This window comes from Nannospalax galili, unplaced genomic scaffold (assembly GCF_000622305.1).
Source record: "Nannospalax galili isolate Female #2095 unplaced genomic scaffold, S.galili_v1.0 scaffold382, whole genome shotgun sequence".
Classification (NCBI taxonomy): domain Eukaryota; kingdom Metazoa; phylum Chordata; class Mammalia; order Rodentia; family Spalacidae; genus Nannospalax; species Nannospalax galili.
The window spans coordinates 723,311-744,345 of NW_008348685.1; the positions used below are offsets into that span (position 1 = coordinate 723,311).

General features: G+C 39.5%; 1 protein-coding gene across 1 annotated transcript in view; it reads right to left on the minus strand.

The window, feature by feature from the left end:
* The window catches only part of Sgcd (sarcoglycan delta), a 440,866-nt gene that overhangs the window by 408,661 nt on the left and 11,170 nt on the right, over window positions 1–21,035 (minus strand). The window contains exon 2 of the mRNA XM_008845949.3: window positions 5,373–5,561. Coding sequence (XP_008844171.1) covers window positions 5,373–5,561 — 189 coding nt within the window. The remainder of the gene's footprint in view (window positions 1–5,372; window positions 5,562–21,035) is intronic.

A 21,035-nucleotide genomic window follows, 5' to 3' on the forward strand; every position in this document is an offset into this window, starting at 1 on the left:
CAGTGGAGAGAACCGTGTCTAGAAAATGAGTCTTCATGTCAAATCTTATGCCTTCGGCCCAAGAAAGCCAACAGGATGGTGTCTCCAAGGAGACCAAATTCCCACTGCTTTGAGGCTCACCCAAGTTCCCTCCTGTGTCCTGAATCCCCTTGGGACAGATCACTCTCCCTTTCCCATTGATGTGTATTTTCAGTCCCCTCTGCATGAATTAGTTTGACTGGGTTGCAGATCCTTGAGCCTTTTCAAAACAGATGAGGTGTCATTGGCCTGAGTTATGAAGCACACTGGCCCTTCACCCTGGCTTTCCCGGTTTTAGAGTGTGTCCAATTTACAAGTATTAGGATACCTTCCTCTGACCCTCAGTGGATCTCTATCTTACTTTAGGGTAAATAAATCATGGTTGAGACATCACACTGAACAAATTCAATTTGTCTTCATGAAAAATGGCCCTTGGAAAATGGGTAGGATCATGTACCGATTAAGAGTGTAGAGTCTGAGCCAAACTTCCCCCAACACCTTCTTGGCTTCATCCTTGACTCACTCTGTGACCTTGGGTGAGGGACTGTACTTAAAGCCCTGCTTCCTCAACTGTAACATGTGAAAAATACAGGTACACATCTTTATGAACCTGAGAAATGTGAAGAAAACTCCATTTATGTTTTTATTAAACAAATAGATATTTGTATCTTACATGAGCACAAATAGCTCTGGTTTTGATTCTGTAATTTTAGTGAATGGAGAGAAACATTCAGTTATATCATACGGTTACAAATCATCTGAGGGCTTGTCATGTACCCAGCAATGACTGGGTACTTGACTTTACATATTCTCGTGTACACAGTCTACAAAAGGGTGTTTTACGATTACTAAACACACACCGAAAGCTGGCTCTGTATAACTCCCTGGACCAAGGCTGGAAAAATGAATGAAATGAATTCCTGAGACGTTCTCAGGGTAATTGGAAGGCTGAAGCTTGGTCAGGAAGCATAGAGACTCTCTTTGTTTCCTTTTTCTGTAAAATGAGGGTTTCTGATAAAAAGAATCTCATGGCTTCCTTTTCATCTAGTTTTATACTTACTAGGGCAAGAGATCATGCCAGCTATCAGTGGCTTCTAAGCCCTTTCAGTTTTCCTACGTAATAAGTACTGGGATCAGTGATATAGAATAGAGGATCAATACTGCACTATTTGGAAGGTCTTTAGAGCCAAGTTCTTAGGAATCGGCTTCTAAAATGTGTTGGTAGAAGCAAGAGTCCTCTATAGAGTAAGATTTCACAGGCCGAGGGAAAGACCAAAAGACTGAATTTGAGTGTCCAAGCTGGGGGCTGCGGGAGAAGATACTGAGGCTAAAACTTTGAACTCTATACAGAGTTCTGGAGGAGCAAGGTGATACAGATCATAACCAATTAGACCGAGTTATCAGTCCCTGAGACTCAGACTGGTGCTGTCTACATTGCTCCCCAATACATCAGTAGAGACCAGGGGCTAGAGTCAGCCAGTTTGGATTCAAATCATTAGTCTGCCATTCTAGAACGATGACATCCCAAACTAAGTTATTGAGCTCTCTCAACTTTAAAAGTTAGTTTGTGACAGTCTAACATGGATAATGTTTAACTTACATTATAGCTGCCAATTGGAACAGCTCTGTGAAACACACTGAGGTTGAAAAAAAAAAAACTGATAACGGCATCAAACACACATAAAGTACTTTTTCTGTCAGGATGTTCTAAACACTACCTTCATCACCCCCTCTAACCTTCACAGCAGTCCTATGAGGAATGTCCTGCTGTGACCACTGGGAAATGGCAACAGTGACAAGTTGTGAAACTTGTCAAACATTACAGGGCAAGTCATAGAGGGAAAAGTAGTCTCCAGGATATGAAGCCTCAACAACCACGTTGTTGCATGGAATCTCCTATGATGTTCTGTTGTCAGCACCGAGTCTCCCTATGTGGAGATGTCATTTAACTTACGATTGCATGAGACTTACTGGGTCTTCACATTAATGTATGACATGCTAGATGCTACATTAACACAAAAAGGGACAAAAGGTGGGGACAATGAAGGGAGAGGCCACCCACTTTTAGAGCCAATCAAGTGAGGTAAGAACCGATCATTCGCAAGTAGAGAACTACTCAATGCAGAAAAAGCCACTGGAAACTAGAGAGGTCAAGAGAACGTATGACACCAGATGGCAAAGATGAGTGAGCCAGTTTACCAGCTTCAGAATTTTCCTAAACAGAAGGTCATAGTAACAATGGCGATGAGGAAGTACCATGCAGTCACTTTGAGCTCAAACACCAATTTGGAATTTAGCTATGTGTCTTTTGTTGAGTCACTCCACTTTTCTGAGTCTTGGGTCCCTTTAGTATAAAGGACTAATACTATTTAATTGACACAATTGTTTTGGATGTTAAGTGAGAGAGAATTTTAGTGCTGTGAACAATGCCTAGCACAAAGCAGACACAGTGAATATTCATTTTCTTCTATAGCACAATGCAGTAAATGAAGCTAGATGAATTCCTGCATGTTTATAATAGAGGGAAACCATACTCCCCGATGCAGAAGAAATCCAGATGTGTAACCTGACTCTCTTGATCAGGAATGAGCACTAGGATATTCTGTTGCAAGCAGAGGAAGCAAAATAATTTCTCCTTGGATTTACTTCTGAAACAAGGAAAACACATCTGTAAATCCACACTGTGCGCCAGGATAGCATGTCAGCAGATCTTACTTCCTTAGGGATGAAACAGAACGCAACACTGACAACAAAGCAAATCATAATATTCAATACTGGATAAGCTGCCAAGTCCTTAGAAACACTTTGAGAGGATGTCAGCCTCCTAGTTCATTGTTATTTAGGGGGTTTGATTATAATACAAACTTTCCCAAACCTCCAATTTTGAACAATGCAAGCATATAAAATAACCACTTTTTTTATTGATATTTTTTCTATTTCTGCATCAAATGCTGAACTGTCACCTCACTGATTCCCTCTGTTCTCTCATCTCACATCCTCCGGCAGAACATTGATTAATACTTCATTCTTTTTTTTGCAGATCTTCAATGTCAGTCAATTATTATTTGTGCCACAGAATTATAATTCTTAGAGAATATGTTTTTATACTGTGACTGATAGATAAAATATGCTTTTAACTTGCAGGGTAGGACCAATTTTCTAACACTTGAGTTCTGTTTGCTCAAAAGCACCAATTAGAACTAATAGTAGCATTATTCTAACCTCAGTAAGTACTTGGTTTGGTAAAACTTTAAGGACTCTCGGATTTGGCACTCAATTTAGTTAACCACAGGAAATAGTTTATTTTATATAGATTATTACCTTAATGTCGCACTATTTTCCAAGCTCTGTATAAGTGACATTCTGTATAATTTGCATACAAATCTGTGAAGCTTATCAGATGAAGCATGCTTAAAAGTCCTATTTGTTTAACATTGGAGTTATTGAAGTTTGAACTCTAATTGTTGACTCCCAACACCTAAATCTTTCAGGTTTCAGAGCTGGGTGCTAGATCGGATATAAAAACAAACACAAAAACGGGCCAATAGAGAGATCAGTCAGGAAGAAGGAAGAAGAGGTTCCTGTTCTCAGATAAGTTCTTCCTGGTAAGGTCATACCATCCTTTCTGGGCCCCACCACCTAATTGTCCCATCAGCCCCCAAACAGAAATTCTTCCTAATTATCTTTTTATCCCTCAATGACTCTAACATACCAACTAGTAGTCAAGGTGCATAGATTTCACCTTTTAAATATCTCTGAATTATCCCTATGGTACTCCCAGCTCCAGTCTCCTGTTTCATACAGCAAGCTGTTCTACTTGGTGCACATTTTCATGTATACTTTTTATTGAATTCTTGTGCATTTTTTCTTAGTTTTGTTTTTTCAATGTTATTTATTATTATTATCATTTATTTTATGTGTATGAGTGTACTGCCTGAGTGTACATAAGTGCACCTGTGTCATGCAATGCCTGTGGAGAACTCCCCTGAAACTGGAGTTATGGACTGTTATTAGGTTCCATGTAGGTTCTGAGAATCTAACCTGGGTCCTCTATGAAAGGTAGCCAGTGCTCCTAACCACTGAGACACCTCTTCAGTCCATCATACAAAATACCTTAATCATCTTAATACCCCTTCCTCCATACCCACTGCCCATAGCCCACTCACAGGATTTCATGCATTCTGGCATATATGATAAGGCAAATACACATTTTTAAAGTTGAAAGTAAGAACATTATAGAATGTGCACATCAAAAAAAAAAAGGCAATTGTAATCACTTGAGCTTAAAGGTGTAAACTGTTAGAAACTTTCTTCATTCCATTGTATCCTCACCTGCAAGCTGTAGACTCAAAATCTGCTTGTGTCCTTTTCCTTTGCTTAAAGGCTTTTCTAAATTTTCCTTGTTTATAAAGAAAAGCCAAGATGGGGCTGGAGTGATGGCTCAACCGTTAAGAACACTGGCTGCTCTTCCAGAGGACCCAAGTTCAAATCCCAACACCCACATGGTGGCTAACAACCACCTGTAACTACAGTTCCAGGGGATCTGACACCCTCTTCTGACATCTTCAGGCACTGCATGACATGGGTGCACCTACATACGTGCAGACAACACACTCATACACATAAAATAAAAATGGTAAATAATAAAGTCCAAGCTCAAACATTATGTATCGAGTGTCATCCAGAAAGAAAACCTAACGTGTTTCAATACTCTAGAACAGATTACATGTTATTTTGCCACAAATTTCTTTTCACTTCTACTTCAAGAAGTAAATGTCAATCTGTACAGAATCCTAAAACTGGGGACAAGAACAGTGTCAAAGAAACACACATATATCCCTTTTTAAAAAAGTAAAAATAGCTTGATTCCTCTTATTTACCAGTCTTACCCATGAAGACTGTCACAGAATCACAGTGATGGACATGCATGGACACTTTGGCCACTAACATGTTTGGATAATGCTCAAGCTCAACTAGACTCAGATGGTTCAACTCTCGCCGATGAAATGTTCTGTGATCACTACTAAAACTGTTGAAAACAAATACCTTCAATTTATCATACATTTCTTTCTGTATTTATAACTCAAAGTGGTCAAAGGCTATAGGATACAGAAACACATTATCAAAATGCTGGGAAAGCATGCAAGAAATCTTAAGGAATAGAAGTGATTCTAACTTGCACTGTCATCCTGAAATTAGACAGAAGTTGATGCTCATAGTCAACCTGAACAGGTTTTATACATTTTAACCCAAACACCAGAGTACAGGACATCACTTTTCTACATTCCTTCTGTCTTGCTTCATGCGTTCCCTTCCTCCAGTGAGAGCTAATAAATTCATACGGTTTTACTTACAATTGTGAAGTTCATCACTTTGAGAATCCAGATGGTCATGGCCAAGTTCACCAGTATTAAAATCATGAGGAGTAGGACAAAAAAATACAGGCATCTTTTCCGCCAGCCGTAAATCCCCACTTTGTATACTTGCGGCCCCTCAGAGCTGGGCATGGTGCTTCTGTGGTGTGTGTACTGTTCCTGAGGCATCTGAAATAAACCAGGTGAGAGAAAAGCACTCACATTAAAATGTTGAGATGGGACAGGGGGAGGGGTGGCTGTCTGCTGTCTGTACATTCTCAATCCCTGGACAACTCTACAAGTCTGTTTCTTCTGAACAAGTGTTTACCCTGGGAATTCACTTCAGTCCCCTTTTTTGATGCTGTCTTCTTTCATGGTGTGCTCTGAGACACCCACACTATCTTTGGAAGGAAAGGTCTCACGGGAAAGCCATTTTTCAAAGAACTCTTAGAATTCCAACTGTACTCCAAAGGAGACATTAGAAGAGCTATCAAAGGTGAACTCTTGAATTACTCTCAGTAAATAACTTAAGTCTGGCACTTCACAAGTGTAGTATAAAAATAACTATTCAGGTGTTGGGCAAGGTGATGCATGCCTTTAATCCTAGCACTTGGGAACCATAGGCAGGTGGAACTTTTTGAGACTGAGGCTAGCCTTGTCAGAAGAAAAAGATCTCAAATGCAATCATTCTTCCTGCAAGAGCAGACATTTGAACTTTATTTTGGAGTTAAGAGCAGTTCTGTGGACACAGCTTCAGCCTCAATTAAATGAGGCATCTTTAGCAATGGGCAGAATTGCTTCCTTCCTGCCTCCTCTGTGATGGTCCTTAAGGTTTAGGCAACTCTAATTAGTACTGCAAGCTTTCTTATTTAGTAAACACAGAGAAGGGTCAAGGTCAGGGAAAATGGGCACCTGCTTCCTGAAGCTCCTGGGATGACAGTGTATGTTCTGAACACTGACTGTGGCTCAGTGAGAGAAGTCCGAACAGTATTTACCAACTTCAAGTAATACATTGTTTCCCTGTATAGGCAGGTGCTTTCCCCAAGTCCCCGATGTTAACATGTTCTTTATTCTTGCAGTTGTCATTAGGTATTACTGTCCTAGTTAATTTTTTTGTTCTTAATATATTTTATTGAATTTTTGTGCATTTCCTACAATATACCTTAGTGATATTTAGACCCTCTCACCCATCTGCAGCCCTCCATAGCCAACCCCCCCACCAGATTTCATGTATTGTTAAGGCTTATCGAGTCAACCTTTTGTACCCTGATGTCCCTTGGTGAAAGTTAGCCCACTGGAGTCTAGTCAGCCTATCTAGAGTCACTGCCTTAAAGGTGATCAACTTTCCCTCACTCAACAGTCATCAGTTGCCAATAGTCCTTCGTTAAAGTTGGAGCATGCTGTTCATTTCTCCAGTTCTATGCTGGGTTTTTGTCTGATTGAGTTTGCATGGGTCTTATGCATGCTGTCACCATTGCTGTAAGTTCATATGAGCAAGTTTCCAGAGGCCTGGAAGACTGTTTATTTATGTTCACGCACCAACCCTGGATCTCAAAATCATCCTGTCCCCTATTCCACAATGGTCCCTGAGCCATGGGTGGGTGAGGTTTAATATAGAAGTCCTATCCAGGGACATGCACTCTACAGTCTCTTATTCTCTATACCTTGGCTAGTTGTGGCCTGTGTTCATGACACTCTGTTGTATGAGGAAGCTTCACTGGTGAGAGTTGAGGGATGCATTAGTATTTTCTCTACCCTTTATTCTGCTATGTTCCATGAGGCTTAGGTGTAGAAATTCCACTGTAGATGTGTCTCTTAGGACTGAGCATCTATCAGACATATTCTGTGCATGTGAAGAGATGAGGAAATCTGCAATAGCCTCTGTCTGTTGCAAAAAGAAGCTTCTTTAATGAGTGGTGCACAGTATACTTTTCTTTAAATATAAGTATCCATATTTACCATTCCTGGGCATTTGCATATCAGAATATGTATTATCCCATTAGAACTCACTTTTCTTTGATTTCTCCTTTATATTACAGTGGGGTCAATATATCGATTTTTTTAAAAAAAATTATGTGGATAAGTTGGTTACATTATCTCTGTTCTCCATTTTAGGGTAGTAAATGGGGTGTGACAGACCTGGTAATAAACGAAGGTCATAGTTCCCACTGACTAGGGATCACGGCTTGGAGAATTCTATCAGCCTAGAGAATTCCAGCCTTGGCTGTGTCTTCTGTGTATCAGCTTTCCCATCACTGTAACCATGTATGTGACAGCGGCAAGTTGACGGAGGAGAGGCTTATTTTGCTCAGGTTCATGAGTTTCATGAGGGAGGGGAGAGGATGGCAGATCATTGGCAGCAGCTTGCCCATGGGGTTCCATACAGCTCATGAATCAGGAAGTAGAAAGCTCCTAAAGGAAATGGGGTGGAGCTATAGCTTTCAAGACCCTTGGGGGTTGGAAGATGACTCAGGGATTGAGTGCTTGCTGCTCTTCCAGAGGACCTGAGTTTGGTTCCTGGCACCTGTGTCAGGTGGCTGACAACCACCTGTAACTCCAGCTTTAGGGCATCTGACTCCCTCTTCTGGCCTCCCTGAGTAACTGCACTCATGTGAATAGACACAAAATTTTTAAAAATCTTTTCTGGGGTTATTTATTTATTTAGAGATGGGGGTCTCCCTGTAGCTCCAGCTGGCTTGGAACTCTCTATGTAGACTAGGCTGGCCTGGAACTCACAGAGATTCAAACCCAGGTCCTCTGCAAGAGCAGCCAGTGCTTTTAACTGCTGAGCCATCTCTCCAGCCCCTCATACAGAACATCTTAATCATCTTCAGCTACTCTTGTCTCTTCATTGTTTGCTTTTAGGGGAGTAGTGGGGATGAGAGAAGGGACGGAGATGTACACTTAATTTAACAAATCAGACTGGGTATAGAGGTGCACACCTGCAATCCTAAGCACTTTAGTTCTTACCTAAATTTGTTTTGCCAGTGAAGAATACCAGGCTGAAGGGAGCTAGATAATGAAAAGGCAGAGGTATGACTAGGATGAAACCAGAGCTAGGCCTGGTAGCATGCGCCTTTAATCTCAGCACCTGAGAGGCAAAAGCAGGCGGATTTCAAGAGGCCAGCCGGGTCTTCACAGCAAGTTCCAGGCCAGCTGGGGCTACAGGGTGACCCTGTCTCAAAAAACAAGACAAAACAACAAAAAAATGGAACAGAGGACACAATTTTTGTCTCAGAGATGAAAAAAGAATTCAGTGACACTGACATTTTATTAAGAAACAAGTTTAAGTGATAGTACAAAATTGCATACATAATATAGATCTGTATAGGTATATATACACATAAACGCTCTTACATACACACACACGCACAAACTTCCTCATCAAAAACAAATATTTTATCCTAAATAGAAAAGTATATTTGTTTTCCTGAATTTTTTTACTAGACATAAAGCTGCCAGAGCATCAGGATTTTTTATGCAGTCAGAAGTTGACAAAATGTAGTGGCTCTTTTCAACAGAAGCTCCTAGTCATGGTGTGCATCAGAGTCAGCTGTGCTGTTATTAAGAGGCACCTTCACTCTGTTTAATCAAATAACAATGTACAGATCTAGCACTCAGCCATCAGTAATATCAAAGCTCCGTCTCCATTGTCCCAAAGGCCTGAATGCCATTGGTCTGGAATAACGTCACTCAACCTTCACTAGGCATCAAAATCTAAACGAGCCTTAATTACAACTACTGATCTCCAAAACTAGAGTATGGACAATGCACTATGGAAAATGACTCCAAACATTTGAGAGACTATCTAAAGCATGGTCCCTCTTTTTAAAAAGTTTCATAATGTAACTATTTTCAGATAATTGCTTGGAAAAAAATAAAGCTATCATGTTAAACAGAACGAAATCAGTGCTCCTCTGCTTAAAACAAGAATGAGGCCCCTGAGGCATCTCTAGAGACCACCTAGGCCCTCAGGAACCAGTGAATTTGCCCAGCAACATTACTGACTGGCTAAGGAATTCAAAGCCAGGAAGCAGAAGGAGCTCCCTCTCAAATGACAGGATTTGAACTCAGACCCTTTTCTCCACGGCTTCATGACCATTGAATGATTCAGGGCACTTATATTCCTATTCATATATTTTGTCCCTGTAAGAAACCATATGAAATTAACTCAGTTTCTGACTCTGTAGAACTAACAAAGAACAGGAAAGGTAGGGAACAATTTTCTACACAAGGCTAAAATAGAAGACCTTGCCAGGCATGCATAATGACTGCTTGCATCTCAGATCAGTAAGACTGCTTGAGGAAGGGGACTTACACAGGCTAAGGACATTAAATTTTCTCATCAACAGTCAAAAAAGATATTGAGGGACTGGAGAGATGGCTCAGCTGTTAAGAGAACCGACTGCTCTTGCAGAGGCCCCAGATTTGATTCCCAGCACCCACATGGCAGCTAACAGCTGTCTGTAACTCCAGTTCCAGGGCAATTTGAAGCCCTCTTCTGACTTCCGTGAGCACTGTATGACACAGGTACATTTAAACACACGGAGGCAATATACTCAGACACATAAAATAAAAATAACAAAGTAAAAAAAAAAAAATAGATGTTGAAGTAATAAAAACATTGAGGAAAGACAATATCTAATCTGCATTTCTTCTTGTTCCTTCCAAGAAGAAATGTATTGTCCTCAATGGAACAAGCTTCTTTGAACACCTGGGAAAGGCCCCAGGAATGTATGAATACAATCAAATATTTCTGTGGAGATCACTGAAACTTGTTACAGCCACTCTTCCTCTATGCTAGTGTCTTCCACACTGGGTGACTTACAGGTACCTAGGAGATGCAATGAAGGGGAAGATGAACCAAGAGTTCATGCAGCATGGTTCTGGAGAATGTATTTACATTTCTTTACATTCTTAGTACCCATGCAGGTGCATTGCTGTGGCTCTCCTGGGGTTGGAGAGTATTCCAGGCATGCTCACCCAGCATGGTGACTTGACAGTATAGACAAAAGGACACATAGCAAGTAGGTGGGACCTATGGTGCAGCACCATAGATATGTGGGGCATAAAGAGCAAATGCACCAGATGGAACAGAATCCTTTTCAGAGTGTAAAACTTCGAGCATACAATTCAATGACACATAGTGAAAACAGACCTTCTCTATTCTTTTGTAAAATATTTTTATTTATTATTTTTATTTTAGGTGCATGTGTGTATTGCTTGCATGCAGGTAAGTGCACCCATGTTGTGCAGTGCCCACGGGGAACAGAAGAGGCTGTCGGATCCCCTGGAACTGGAGTTACGGACAGTTGTTAACTGCCATGTGGGTGCTGGGATTCAAACCCGGGTCTTCTGCAAGAACAGTGTTTTTAACTGCTGAGCCATCCCTCCAGCCCAGAATTTCTCTATTCTTAAGAACATACTAAGTTCAACACAGAAAATTAGAAAGCTTGTCTCTATACATTATGTACAACAGGTGTATTCCTACATAGAATTGTAAACTTTCTGTATGAAAATCAATTATTAATTTTTTTCTGTCAAATCTGTTATGGGAGACAATTTTCTCTCTACTGTCTGTTCAGAAAATGATGGGGGTAAATAGCTATCAAGTGAAGAGGTAGCTGAAAACTTGTGATCAAACAGTATTGATGTATGGGAGACAGTTAATCATTAATCGTATCACCTTGGAAAATTTAGTAATTTGTTTTCTCATCCTAATTACATATTCATGCATTTAACCTAAGTTTGTGCTCCTAATTTTTAAGACTTTTCTTAAAATAGTCACTGAAATTGCCTAAGCTTTCAGTCTCACAAAACTGAGACCTTCCAGGATTCCTGCCCAGAAAGCATCCTACACACACCAGGTGCTTAGGTACAACACAGACCAGGCTGATACCCTGGACCCAGGGAGAAGGCAGTATTAATGTTCCACTGGGAGCCATTTCTACTTTTGAAGATGGTCAAGAATCTTTCTGGGAAATTGATTAAAGACGATATTTTTGGCCTCACACAAGAGGTTTCTAACTGAAGAAACCTGGGAGAGTCTTGGGAATCTGTATTTTTGACAAATCTCAAAACTGATTCTGACCATGAACCCCAGGGAGCATGCTCTGAAACATAGACTGAGGCCGTGCATAGGAATGTACCCCAGGCCATCTTTGCCTTCACCCACTTCCACTGAATCTTCCTCTCACCTCACTTCTGCAACCCTGTATGATTTTGATGAGTTCTTTTCCTGGAGCTTTTCCTTCCATTACCTCTTCCAGAAGTTTATTTGGCTTTGAAATTTATTTTCAGAGGACTGTGAATATTTTATTGGTCTCTTTAATTAACTATTGAAGCAACAAAATACCTTTATTGAGGCCTAACTGACTGGTCATCGTCTATGAGATTTTCATATTCAAATAAAAAACTTGTCAGGAAAACCATTGTCATTAGAGATTATTATGGAACAGTTAATAGATTCAAAGATTAGCGTGTGCACAGCAGTATATTTAACCTTACGTTGTTCACAGTCTTTGGTCTTTTCTATTTATTTTTTTGCACTACTGGCCAAGTCTTCCACATCCCGAGTTACACCTGAAATGGTCCATTAAAACATCAGGCAAATTTCACTGGAATGTTTTTAATGTTTACTTCCCTTGATTGGAAACTTTGAGCCACAACAACTTCTCTGGTGTTCATGCCACTTTTGGCATTCACGAGACTGCAGGCCCAAGTGTTCACTGTTTTTCCATCTCTGACTCCTGTCTGTGTCTCCTAGTTCCATTCTCTTCCCTCTGCAACATCATATCATGTCAATGCTGTTTCCCCTTAGAAAGGAACACTCAATGTGTTCATTCATTCACTTTGAATCTGTGAAGATAAAATTCTGCTTTCTCCTCTAGCTCTAGTTTCCATATCAAATTTATCTACATAAGCATTTGCCTGCTCGTAAAAATCATTCTAGAGTGTCAACTGAATGCTATATACTCTACCATATTCTAAAGATAATGACCAGAAACAAGGGTCACTGTGCCTTCATGAAGCTTAAAATATGGATGGAGGAGGGGCATTGTAGATGCATAAGAAACTGTGCTGAGTTCCTAGAGCATAGTTCTAAAAAGGCTGAAGAGTATCACATAGAAGGTACTTTAGGAAGAATGTCCATGAAAGAACTCGATGAAGATGTAATGTCTGTGCTGTGATGTGAAGGATAATGAGAAAAGTGCAAACAGGATTATGAAACATCCCAAGCATCAGGAAGAATGCCAAGGTGGGGCTCTAATTCACACAAAGCCACAGGTAATGCAGGAACGGTCTTGAGGTAGGGTTAAAAGAGTTGGCTGAAGTCAGATGATCCTGGGCCCTGAAAACCACTGAAAAAGAGTTTGGAAGCTACTGAAAGACAGTGAGACCCCAATGCACATGAAACCGAAATGCAATTTATAATTTCATAAGATAGCAAATACCTAGGCCATCATAGGGTCACAATGAATATTTGTTCCTAACTGATGATAAACATTTTCTCTACTGTATATAGCAATCATGCATTGAAATGACTCCAAAAGGCCAATGAATCTTAAGCAGCTAAATACTCTCTGTAGAACAAGTCCTTAAATGTATGGGAATAAGACTAAGTAGAAGTTCATCTTTAACTAACAGTGTCTTCTGGACATGACAGCTACACCCATGAAGTCGCAGAAGTTGTGGCTGCCTGCACAAGACCTTCACAAGGCAGTCAGCATTCTACACAGGGTAAGGAGGGGCTCATGAGTCCCCACCACTGGCTGAGTAGCTACTGGCAGCTGCTGGGGAAGAAGGAGTCAGCTTTCTTTAAGGGTATGGCTCCTGGTAGGCAGACAGTACTTAAGTGGCTGTCCCTACCACATGCATAAACAAACAGCACAAATTAAACCTGGTGGAAAAGGAATTGATGTTGGGAGGGCTTTGGCAGGGAGGGTTCATACAGGAGTTAGAGGGAGAAGATGATCAAAACTCTTTGGAGGAATATAGGACATTCTTTTTTTTTTTTAAATTTTGTGTATATTAGTGTATCGCCTGCATGTATGAAAATGCACCCGTGTCATGCAATGCTCATAGAGGTTAGAAGAAGGCATTGGATCCTGTGGAGCTGGAGTTACAGATGGTTGTTAGCCACCACGTGGGTGCTGGGAACTGAACCCGGGTCTCAAGCAAGAACAGCCACTGTTCTAACCACTGAGCCATCTCCCCAGGACCATATATGAGATTTTTAAAGAATTAAAATGTTATATTAAAAAAGAATAACAGGAATTCCAATCAGTCTTTGCAGAACTTCTTCATCTTGATTAGTAGGGTATTTTACTGTTATGTGTATTTCTGAATACAGGCTCATCTCTTCAAAGCATGTAAACCTGTCTTAAACTGCAGTAGCACCCCAAATATGTCACATGCCATGCTGTCTCAATGAATGAATCAATGAAAAGCAAGCCAATATTAAGTAGAGTGTATCCTCTAACTGTAAGTCGGCAAGCAGCTCTCATGGTAGAAGGAAAGATGAAAACTCACCCACTTTTGGCCTTCCAAAGACATACTTATGCCAATGCTAAGAAGGCTTGAATCCACATCATTACTGCACACTTTCACAAGGCTATTGTAAGTGTTCACATGTTTGAAAACAAATCTGGGCCAACTTAAAAATGATCTATTTCTCATGCACAAAATGCAACAGAGTTATGTTTCCAGAGAGTGAATACAAGAAACCTTCTGTTGTTTTGCCATTAGATAGGCATGAACAGTGAGTAGTCAATGTCATAATAAAAGCATCCATGGTCCCAGGCTAGGTAGCTGTCATATCTAATAGACAGATGTGACCTATCCAAAGAAGGACGGACATACTGCAACAGCATGGCCCTGGGAGCCGTACGTTCATGGTTTCTGACACGTGAATGTTCTTATTTATGATAACATACAATTGAAATGATTCTGCACAGCAAAGAAAACAATTAATAAAGGGAAGAGACTCTACCAAATGCCAATGATACAGGTAGAAGGACTTCGTATCAAGGATACATACGGAACTAGAGAAATTCAATTCCAAATGAGCAAACAACCCAAATTAATACTCAAAATCAAGCATATGAGTCTCAAAATATAAAGTACATTAAATGTATGAAAAATGTTCAACATCTTTAACCATTGGTGAAATATAAATCAAAACTACACTGAGATTTCACCTCATCCTAGTCAGAATGGTTATCATTAAGAAAACAAATGTCTCATAATTATTTTAAAAAAAAGAAAATGAGAATGTAAAAGATGTTAAAAGTATATGGGAATGGAGATATTTTCTAAAATAGAAAGAAAAAAATGAGAAACCCTAAGCAAGTGATGAAGGTCTGTGTAGATTTGTTATGATATAAAAAGGATGAGACAAAAGTTATATATACATAATCTTACAATTTCTAAGGTCATAATTTAGTCAAGTAGTTTAAGGAACACAATATATATCTAGCCAAGATTTATCTGAGACCATTTGTTGTTTTTAGCCCAAGCTTTATCTACATATCACATGGTAATTAAAAGTACCAGACTGGGGGGAACTAACCTTATTGGATATTTAACAGCCATACTTTGAGGCCTATACTAATCTTATCAGAGGGACTTAAAGGATAGTTTTTATTCCTTGCCCTCCAAGGTCAACTAAATTCCAGGGGACTATAGAACATCTGTGGGGAGCGAGCACGGCCGACTCATGAGGCTTGGCAGCCAGCCAGGGCGCCATCTTTGGCTGACTTGGCCGCACTCACTCCCCACAAACATCTATCAAAATGTCCTATAACTGTGGTTAGTCATCTGTCCTCTTGTTCAGGAGGAGCCATGGTAACCCCACCAGAGGGACTGAACCAGTATCCAGTCTACAAAGAGGAGGGTCAACACAGAGGAATCATTTCCTCCATGCTTCCAAGTGAAGCCAGCCATGGTTGATCAGGACCTTTGACTTGTCTTCGCATAGATGGAACTGGTAAAAGAAAGGAGCCAGGGGCTCCTCCCAAGCCCATGTGACCCCTGAAGAACCGATCCTCAAATGACCGTAAGTGTAAAAGTAAATTGATCTCTTTCAGCCAACTGTACAGTCTTAAACACCCAAAAGGAAAGCATAGCCCAAAAGTAAAGTGATCAGTATATTTCTTTAAGAGTTCAAGGGATTACACTTCTCAGACATTAGGCTTAAGTCCATATAAAAAGTTATTTAGACAATTATTTTTCATTGTTTTGTTTCTAATCAGAAAGTGTGGCTCAGATGTAAGACTTCAAATCTTGGTCTCTAATACTGTAGTGCCCACCTATAGCAAAGGGAGACAACCTGCTATTGTTCTAAAATGATGGCTAAATTTGTTTTCTCCCCTTATCTAGAAGCCTTTGAGAGGGAACTGACACTGATTATAACCACTCCAACAGTTATCAAAGTGCCTGAAAGCAAATCTTGAATCTATCACTCTAGAGTCCAGCCTTGGCAGACAAAAGAAAAATGAGGAGGAACCCAATAGAGGGATGCTTTTGGAAGCTCTCATCAAGAAATTCCAATGGACTCTCATAAGAACATTTGAAATTTGCCCTATTCTGACTTTTTTCTAGTTTCCTGTGTAGAACTTGTAATGCTAATTACTATTGCCTTTACTTCTCCTTCACATCTCCTATTCACCAGTCAAGGACTTTCTTTTCTTCCTACAGATCAGTTATATAATTTGGGAGTCTTTTAGATAGACCAACTGAAGAGGTACCCCAATTGCTTCACCCTGCATCCCTGTTCATCATGGAAGAAGCCAGGGCAGTCTGTGTCCCGATTCCCTATCTGCAAGCTGGGTAACCTCTTCAGAGGATGGCATGATAAGAAATAGGAGGTAGGAATTGGCTAGGCAGTTAGGGTAAAAAGACCCCAAAGAACAGTAGCCAATTTCTTGGCTAAAAGTCAAAATGTCCTTGGGCCTCTTAGCAGCATACTCAGTTCCAAAGGCTAAAAATTTCAAAAGCATTTGGGAGTTCTTATCTAATCCTTAAAAGATTGTAGGGGTACATCTTCAAAGGGGGGAATGTTAGAGTAGCAAAAAGTCCCATTAAAAAAAAGAGAAAGAGTACATGAAAATATCAGAAAAAAAGTGATGGGGAAATGGGGGGGGAGTTGGAGGGAGTGGGCATGGATTTGATCAAAACACCTTATATGCATGTATGAAATTCTCAATAATTTTTAAAAATAAATAATAAAAAAGAAAATTATAGGCCTTAATACAAATGGCACATTTATGTCAATTTGAAGTAAGGGAAAGGATCAGCACTGAGCTCTCCTGATTTGGAGCACTTACTATGGAATGAAAGGACTTTATACAAAATTGTGAATTATCAATACATTCATGGTATGACTATAACTGTTGTATAAATTCAGTGAAGCCATTCATAGATTACATGTGAATGATTCTCCCTAGAAAAATAAGGATTTTCTTACATCGTGAATGGGCAGCAATGACAATTTTGGAAGAAGTTTGGATCTCTAAGGGTGTAAAGACAACAGAAAACAAACAACCCAACCAAAAAGGTACTTGGAGGATGTTGATGGTTTCTTTTCAATGTGGCAGATTTGCTTTCATGTTCATGGGAAGATGGTGTTATAAAAAATAACTAAACTAGTGTTTATTAAAAGTAACAGTATACTATGTTTTATACGCACAGGAAAGAAGAAATGTGAGAAAAGGCAAAGCAAAGTCTGCCCTGATACAAAACATAGGTAAAGGGAGTGTCCTCAAGTATTAAGGGTATTAGAGAACGAACGGCGGATGTGCCCTTCGGGGGATTTGAAATCTGTTGTTAAACAACTACTGACAGATGATTATAATTCATGCATATAATTCATGCATTATAATTGATTGCAACTCCTGATGTATATTACACATAGCCCACTCTAGCTAAAACTTAAGAGGTAATGTAATATTAATTCCAAGTTAACTAGTCAATCTACTAAAGATTATCAAAGCAATTTAGCAATCTTTATGTTATACTCTGGAAATCATCTTGTTTATTCTTTAGTGGCTTTCTACAGAAGAGAGAAGAAATCCTTGGACTATATAGACTAACTGGATATTGAGCCACTTACCTAATGTTAAACTAATTTTGGCCATTTTGGGCTAGGTTGTAATATAAGGCAGTATATTCATCTCTTAAAAACAAGACAGAAAAAGATAAGACATCAATTTAGCTTAAGTGGTTTAAAGAAAATAAAAACTTACTCGATATTACAGAAAAAAAAGAAACAACAAAAAACATTGTTGAGGATGTGGGGAAACAGAACCCTCATACATGGCTGGTAGGAATGTGCATTAGTCCAGCTTCTATGGAAATCAGTATGGAGGTTCCTCAGAAATATAAAAAATGGACTTATCATGTGACCTAGCTGTACAACTGTAGGGAATATATCCAAAACAATACAAGTCAGTTCACCACAGATAAAACTGCATATCCATGCTAATTATACAACTATTAACAATAGTCAAGTTGTGGAATCAGGCTAGGTGTCTATCAACAGATGAATCGATAAAGAAAATTTAAGGGTTATTGGAAGCTGGCCAACCATACTACTTAAACACCGTAGGCCTCCTCCCGACAAATAAAGAAGATACACAGTTCATGATAATGAATGTACATGTGACAGGACTTATTATCCCAACAGACACAGGCCTGCTCACACAGAGGTGATCACTAATAAAACTGGTGACATTTCCTTCCTAAATCTAGTAGGTATCAAAGAGCTACTTAGGAAGCTCTCCTGTTATCCTCCTTATAATATTTCATTAGTAGGTACAGGAATGTTGGATAGTTCTAGGGCCAAACATGTATCACTGTGTGCTCAGTGGAAACACAAACCTGTGCTGGGCTATTATTGCTAGAAGCATCAGTTTCTATCTATGATCAAGGTTTCAGTACTAACAAAGTCCTTCTTTCGAAGAAGATACTTTCCTCCCTTGTAAGAGAACTGTCTGGAAAATAGTGATAGGAGCCGAATTATCATCTGCTCCACAAGAATACAGTAGGCTTTGGGAGATGGCTTTATAAAACTGAAGTTTTAAAGGTATATTATGGTATATTGATGTCATCAAGATTTCTGATCTTTTTTATCTTGTTAAATATAGTGGGACCCAATCAATTCTACTAATCAGGAATAATTAATAGAAAGAGGTATTGGCCAGTAGTTTGCTAATTACTGATAACCCATTGTCTCTCCTGACCACCACACTTCAATGTATCTTATTTCTTAAGGGGGGTAGAGGGGTATAAAGAAGAATATGCCCAGCATATAATATATACTTAAGACAAAATTGCTTTGTTTGCAAGTAGTAAAGATTAACCCTAGGGCATCCTGCATGTGACAAGTTCTATGCCACTGAGCTCCTAGCCTTAGTCTTACGAAACCTTAAAAAAATTAAAATTTATCAGAGTAAAGAATGAGTGTAGTACTATGGCCAGATATGTGTGTGTGTGTGTGTGTGTGTGTGTGTGTGTGTGTGTGTGTGTACTATGGAAGAAAGAAACAGGACAAAACCCAGGCCTAGCCTTCAAGGAAGTCTCTGATCCTTATCTTTTCAATATTAAAAATCAAACCAAAACCAACAAACAAACAATTGAAAACAAACTTTCTAGCCATCTGCTATGTACCAGGCAACACAGTGGTTCCAGAATACAGAGTTCTTCACAAGGAAGAAAGTGAGCCCATCTCTGCCTTAATTAGTCTCCTAACTTAATGAGAGAGGCAGACAATAAAGCTGTAAGAGGTAAAAGTATTCGAAATGGAATTAGCTGCCAGGAAGGAAGCGCCAAGCATTGCATCATATAGAAAAGAGGACAACCCATTTGTTCACAGAAGGCCAGTCTGACATGGTGACAATCAAGGTGAGAGCAACAGAGGAGCAGACTTTCCAGAGAGGGTGCAATGAACCTGGTGGCCTGAACAGCATGCTCAATGCCTGGACCTAAAGGAGCTCAGAGGAGAGAGTAAGGACCAAGTTTATAGAAACAGTCTAGGCAACAGTATATGCACCTCGCGTTCATGATCAAACTAGGGGAAAACACAGAAAGCCCAACCACCGTATTACCTTATTTAGAAATGAGATATCAGGCAAATCAAAAGAGGTAGGGTGTTTTGATGATGCTTCATGCCAAAACTTCCAGTAAGATAAAAAGTAAACTGGAATTACATAATTGCACAACTGTAATCAGCTTTTATAACCAGCAGGAAGAGGCTCCAGCACAGACTCATTAGAGTTTCACAGTTGATTGTGGAATCTGATCCATTCTGGGTTATCTTGGCACAGGCCTACCCTTCCATTAGCCATGTTAATTTTGTGGTTTCTGATTTTAAACTGTTTGTTTTCAAAGGTTGTTTTCATTCAATCATACAAAGCATTAGTCTTGGATTACTAATGTCTGGCACAACTTAGAAAATTGTAATAAACTCATCACTTTGACTTTTGATGTAATAATCAACTTGTGTTCCTGTGTGTTCCTGTTTAAAATTCATCAGAAAAGTCAATGCCTCTTTGTAGAGTGGCTTTTTGTTGTAAAACTAAATATTTGGGTTAATTTTAAAGTTAGGTACTGTTTATTTTAGCTCTGAGAGTTGGAATATAAATGTGCTAAACAACTTTACTGACAATTGGACAAGAGTGTACATTTAACAGAACATACATTTAAGAAGATCTCATTTCCCCTTCATTCTCCCTCTATTCAGGCCATCACTTTACTAAACTTAAAAATATCCTTCTAGACATAGTCAATACATAGTGATAGAATCAACATTTATGTTCAAAGTGCGCACACAGTTACATTTGCCTTTTTATACTAACATATAAGTTGGTTCACTTAGTGTAGCCAAGCAATATGAACCAGATATTTCTTTTTTTCTGAGACAAGGTCTCCCTGTAGTGTGTACCACCACAGCACTCATTACTTAGGTATTTGGAGATAAAATATCATGTAGCCTAAGCTGGGCCTGAACTCTTTATGTAGACAGGCCTAGCCTGTTATCCTGATCCCCCTGCCTACAATTCTCCAGATTTGCGATTATAGAAGTGATCCTAGTTTACTTTTAAAGCTTTAAAAGAGCTACATCAATTTAAACTGTATTGGTGCATGTGCTCATATCCTTACAGATGAACATGGATTATTTTACATAATTTTCTATTACCTATGATTACTTAAATCAATGCTTATCAGTTTCTATACTGTGCAGACCCCTGACAGCCAGAAGCGACAAGACCAATGTCCTTCCAATATATAGATACTGGGTGTTAGTGGGGGAAATAAATCAGGAACTTCTGATGGTTAATCTTGATTTTCAACTTTATTATGTCAGGAAGGCCCTGAGAGATTGGTGAAGCACACCGCTGGGTATGTCTGTGTGAGGTGATGCCCAGAAAGAATTAAAGGATGCAGTCCCATTCTGAATGTGGGCAGCATCATCCTATATGCTGGAGAAGGCGGTGGAAAAAAGGGAGAAAGAAGAAACCCCGAGAGCAGCTTTTCTCTTGGCTTCCCAGCCTCCATGCTGGGACCTGATTTTTTCCACACCCTCCTGCCATGAATGACCACAAGCTCTGAAATCTTGAACCCAAATAATCTTTATCTCTTCTGGGTTATGTCAGGAATTCTGTC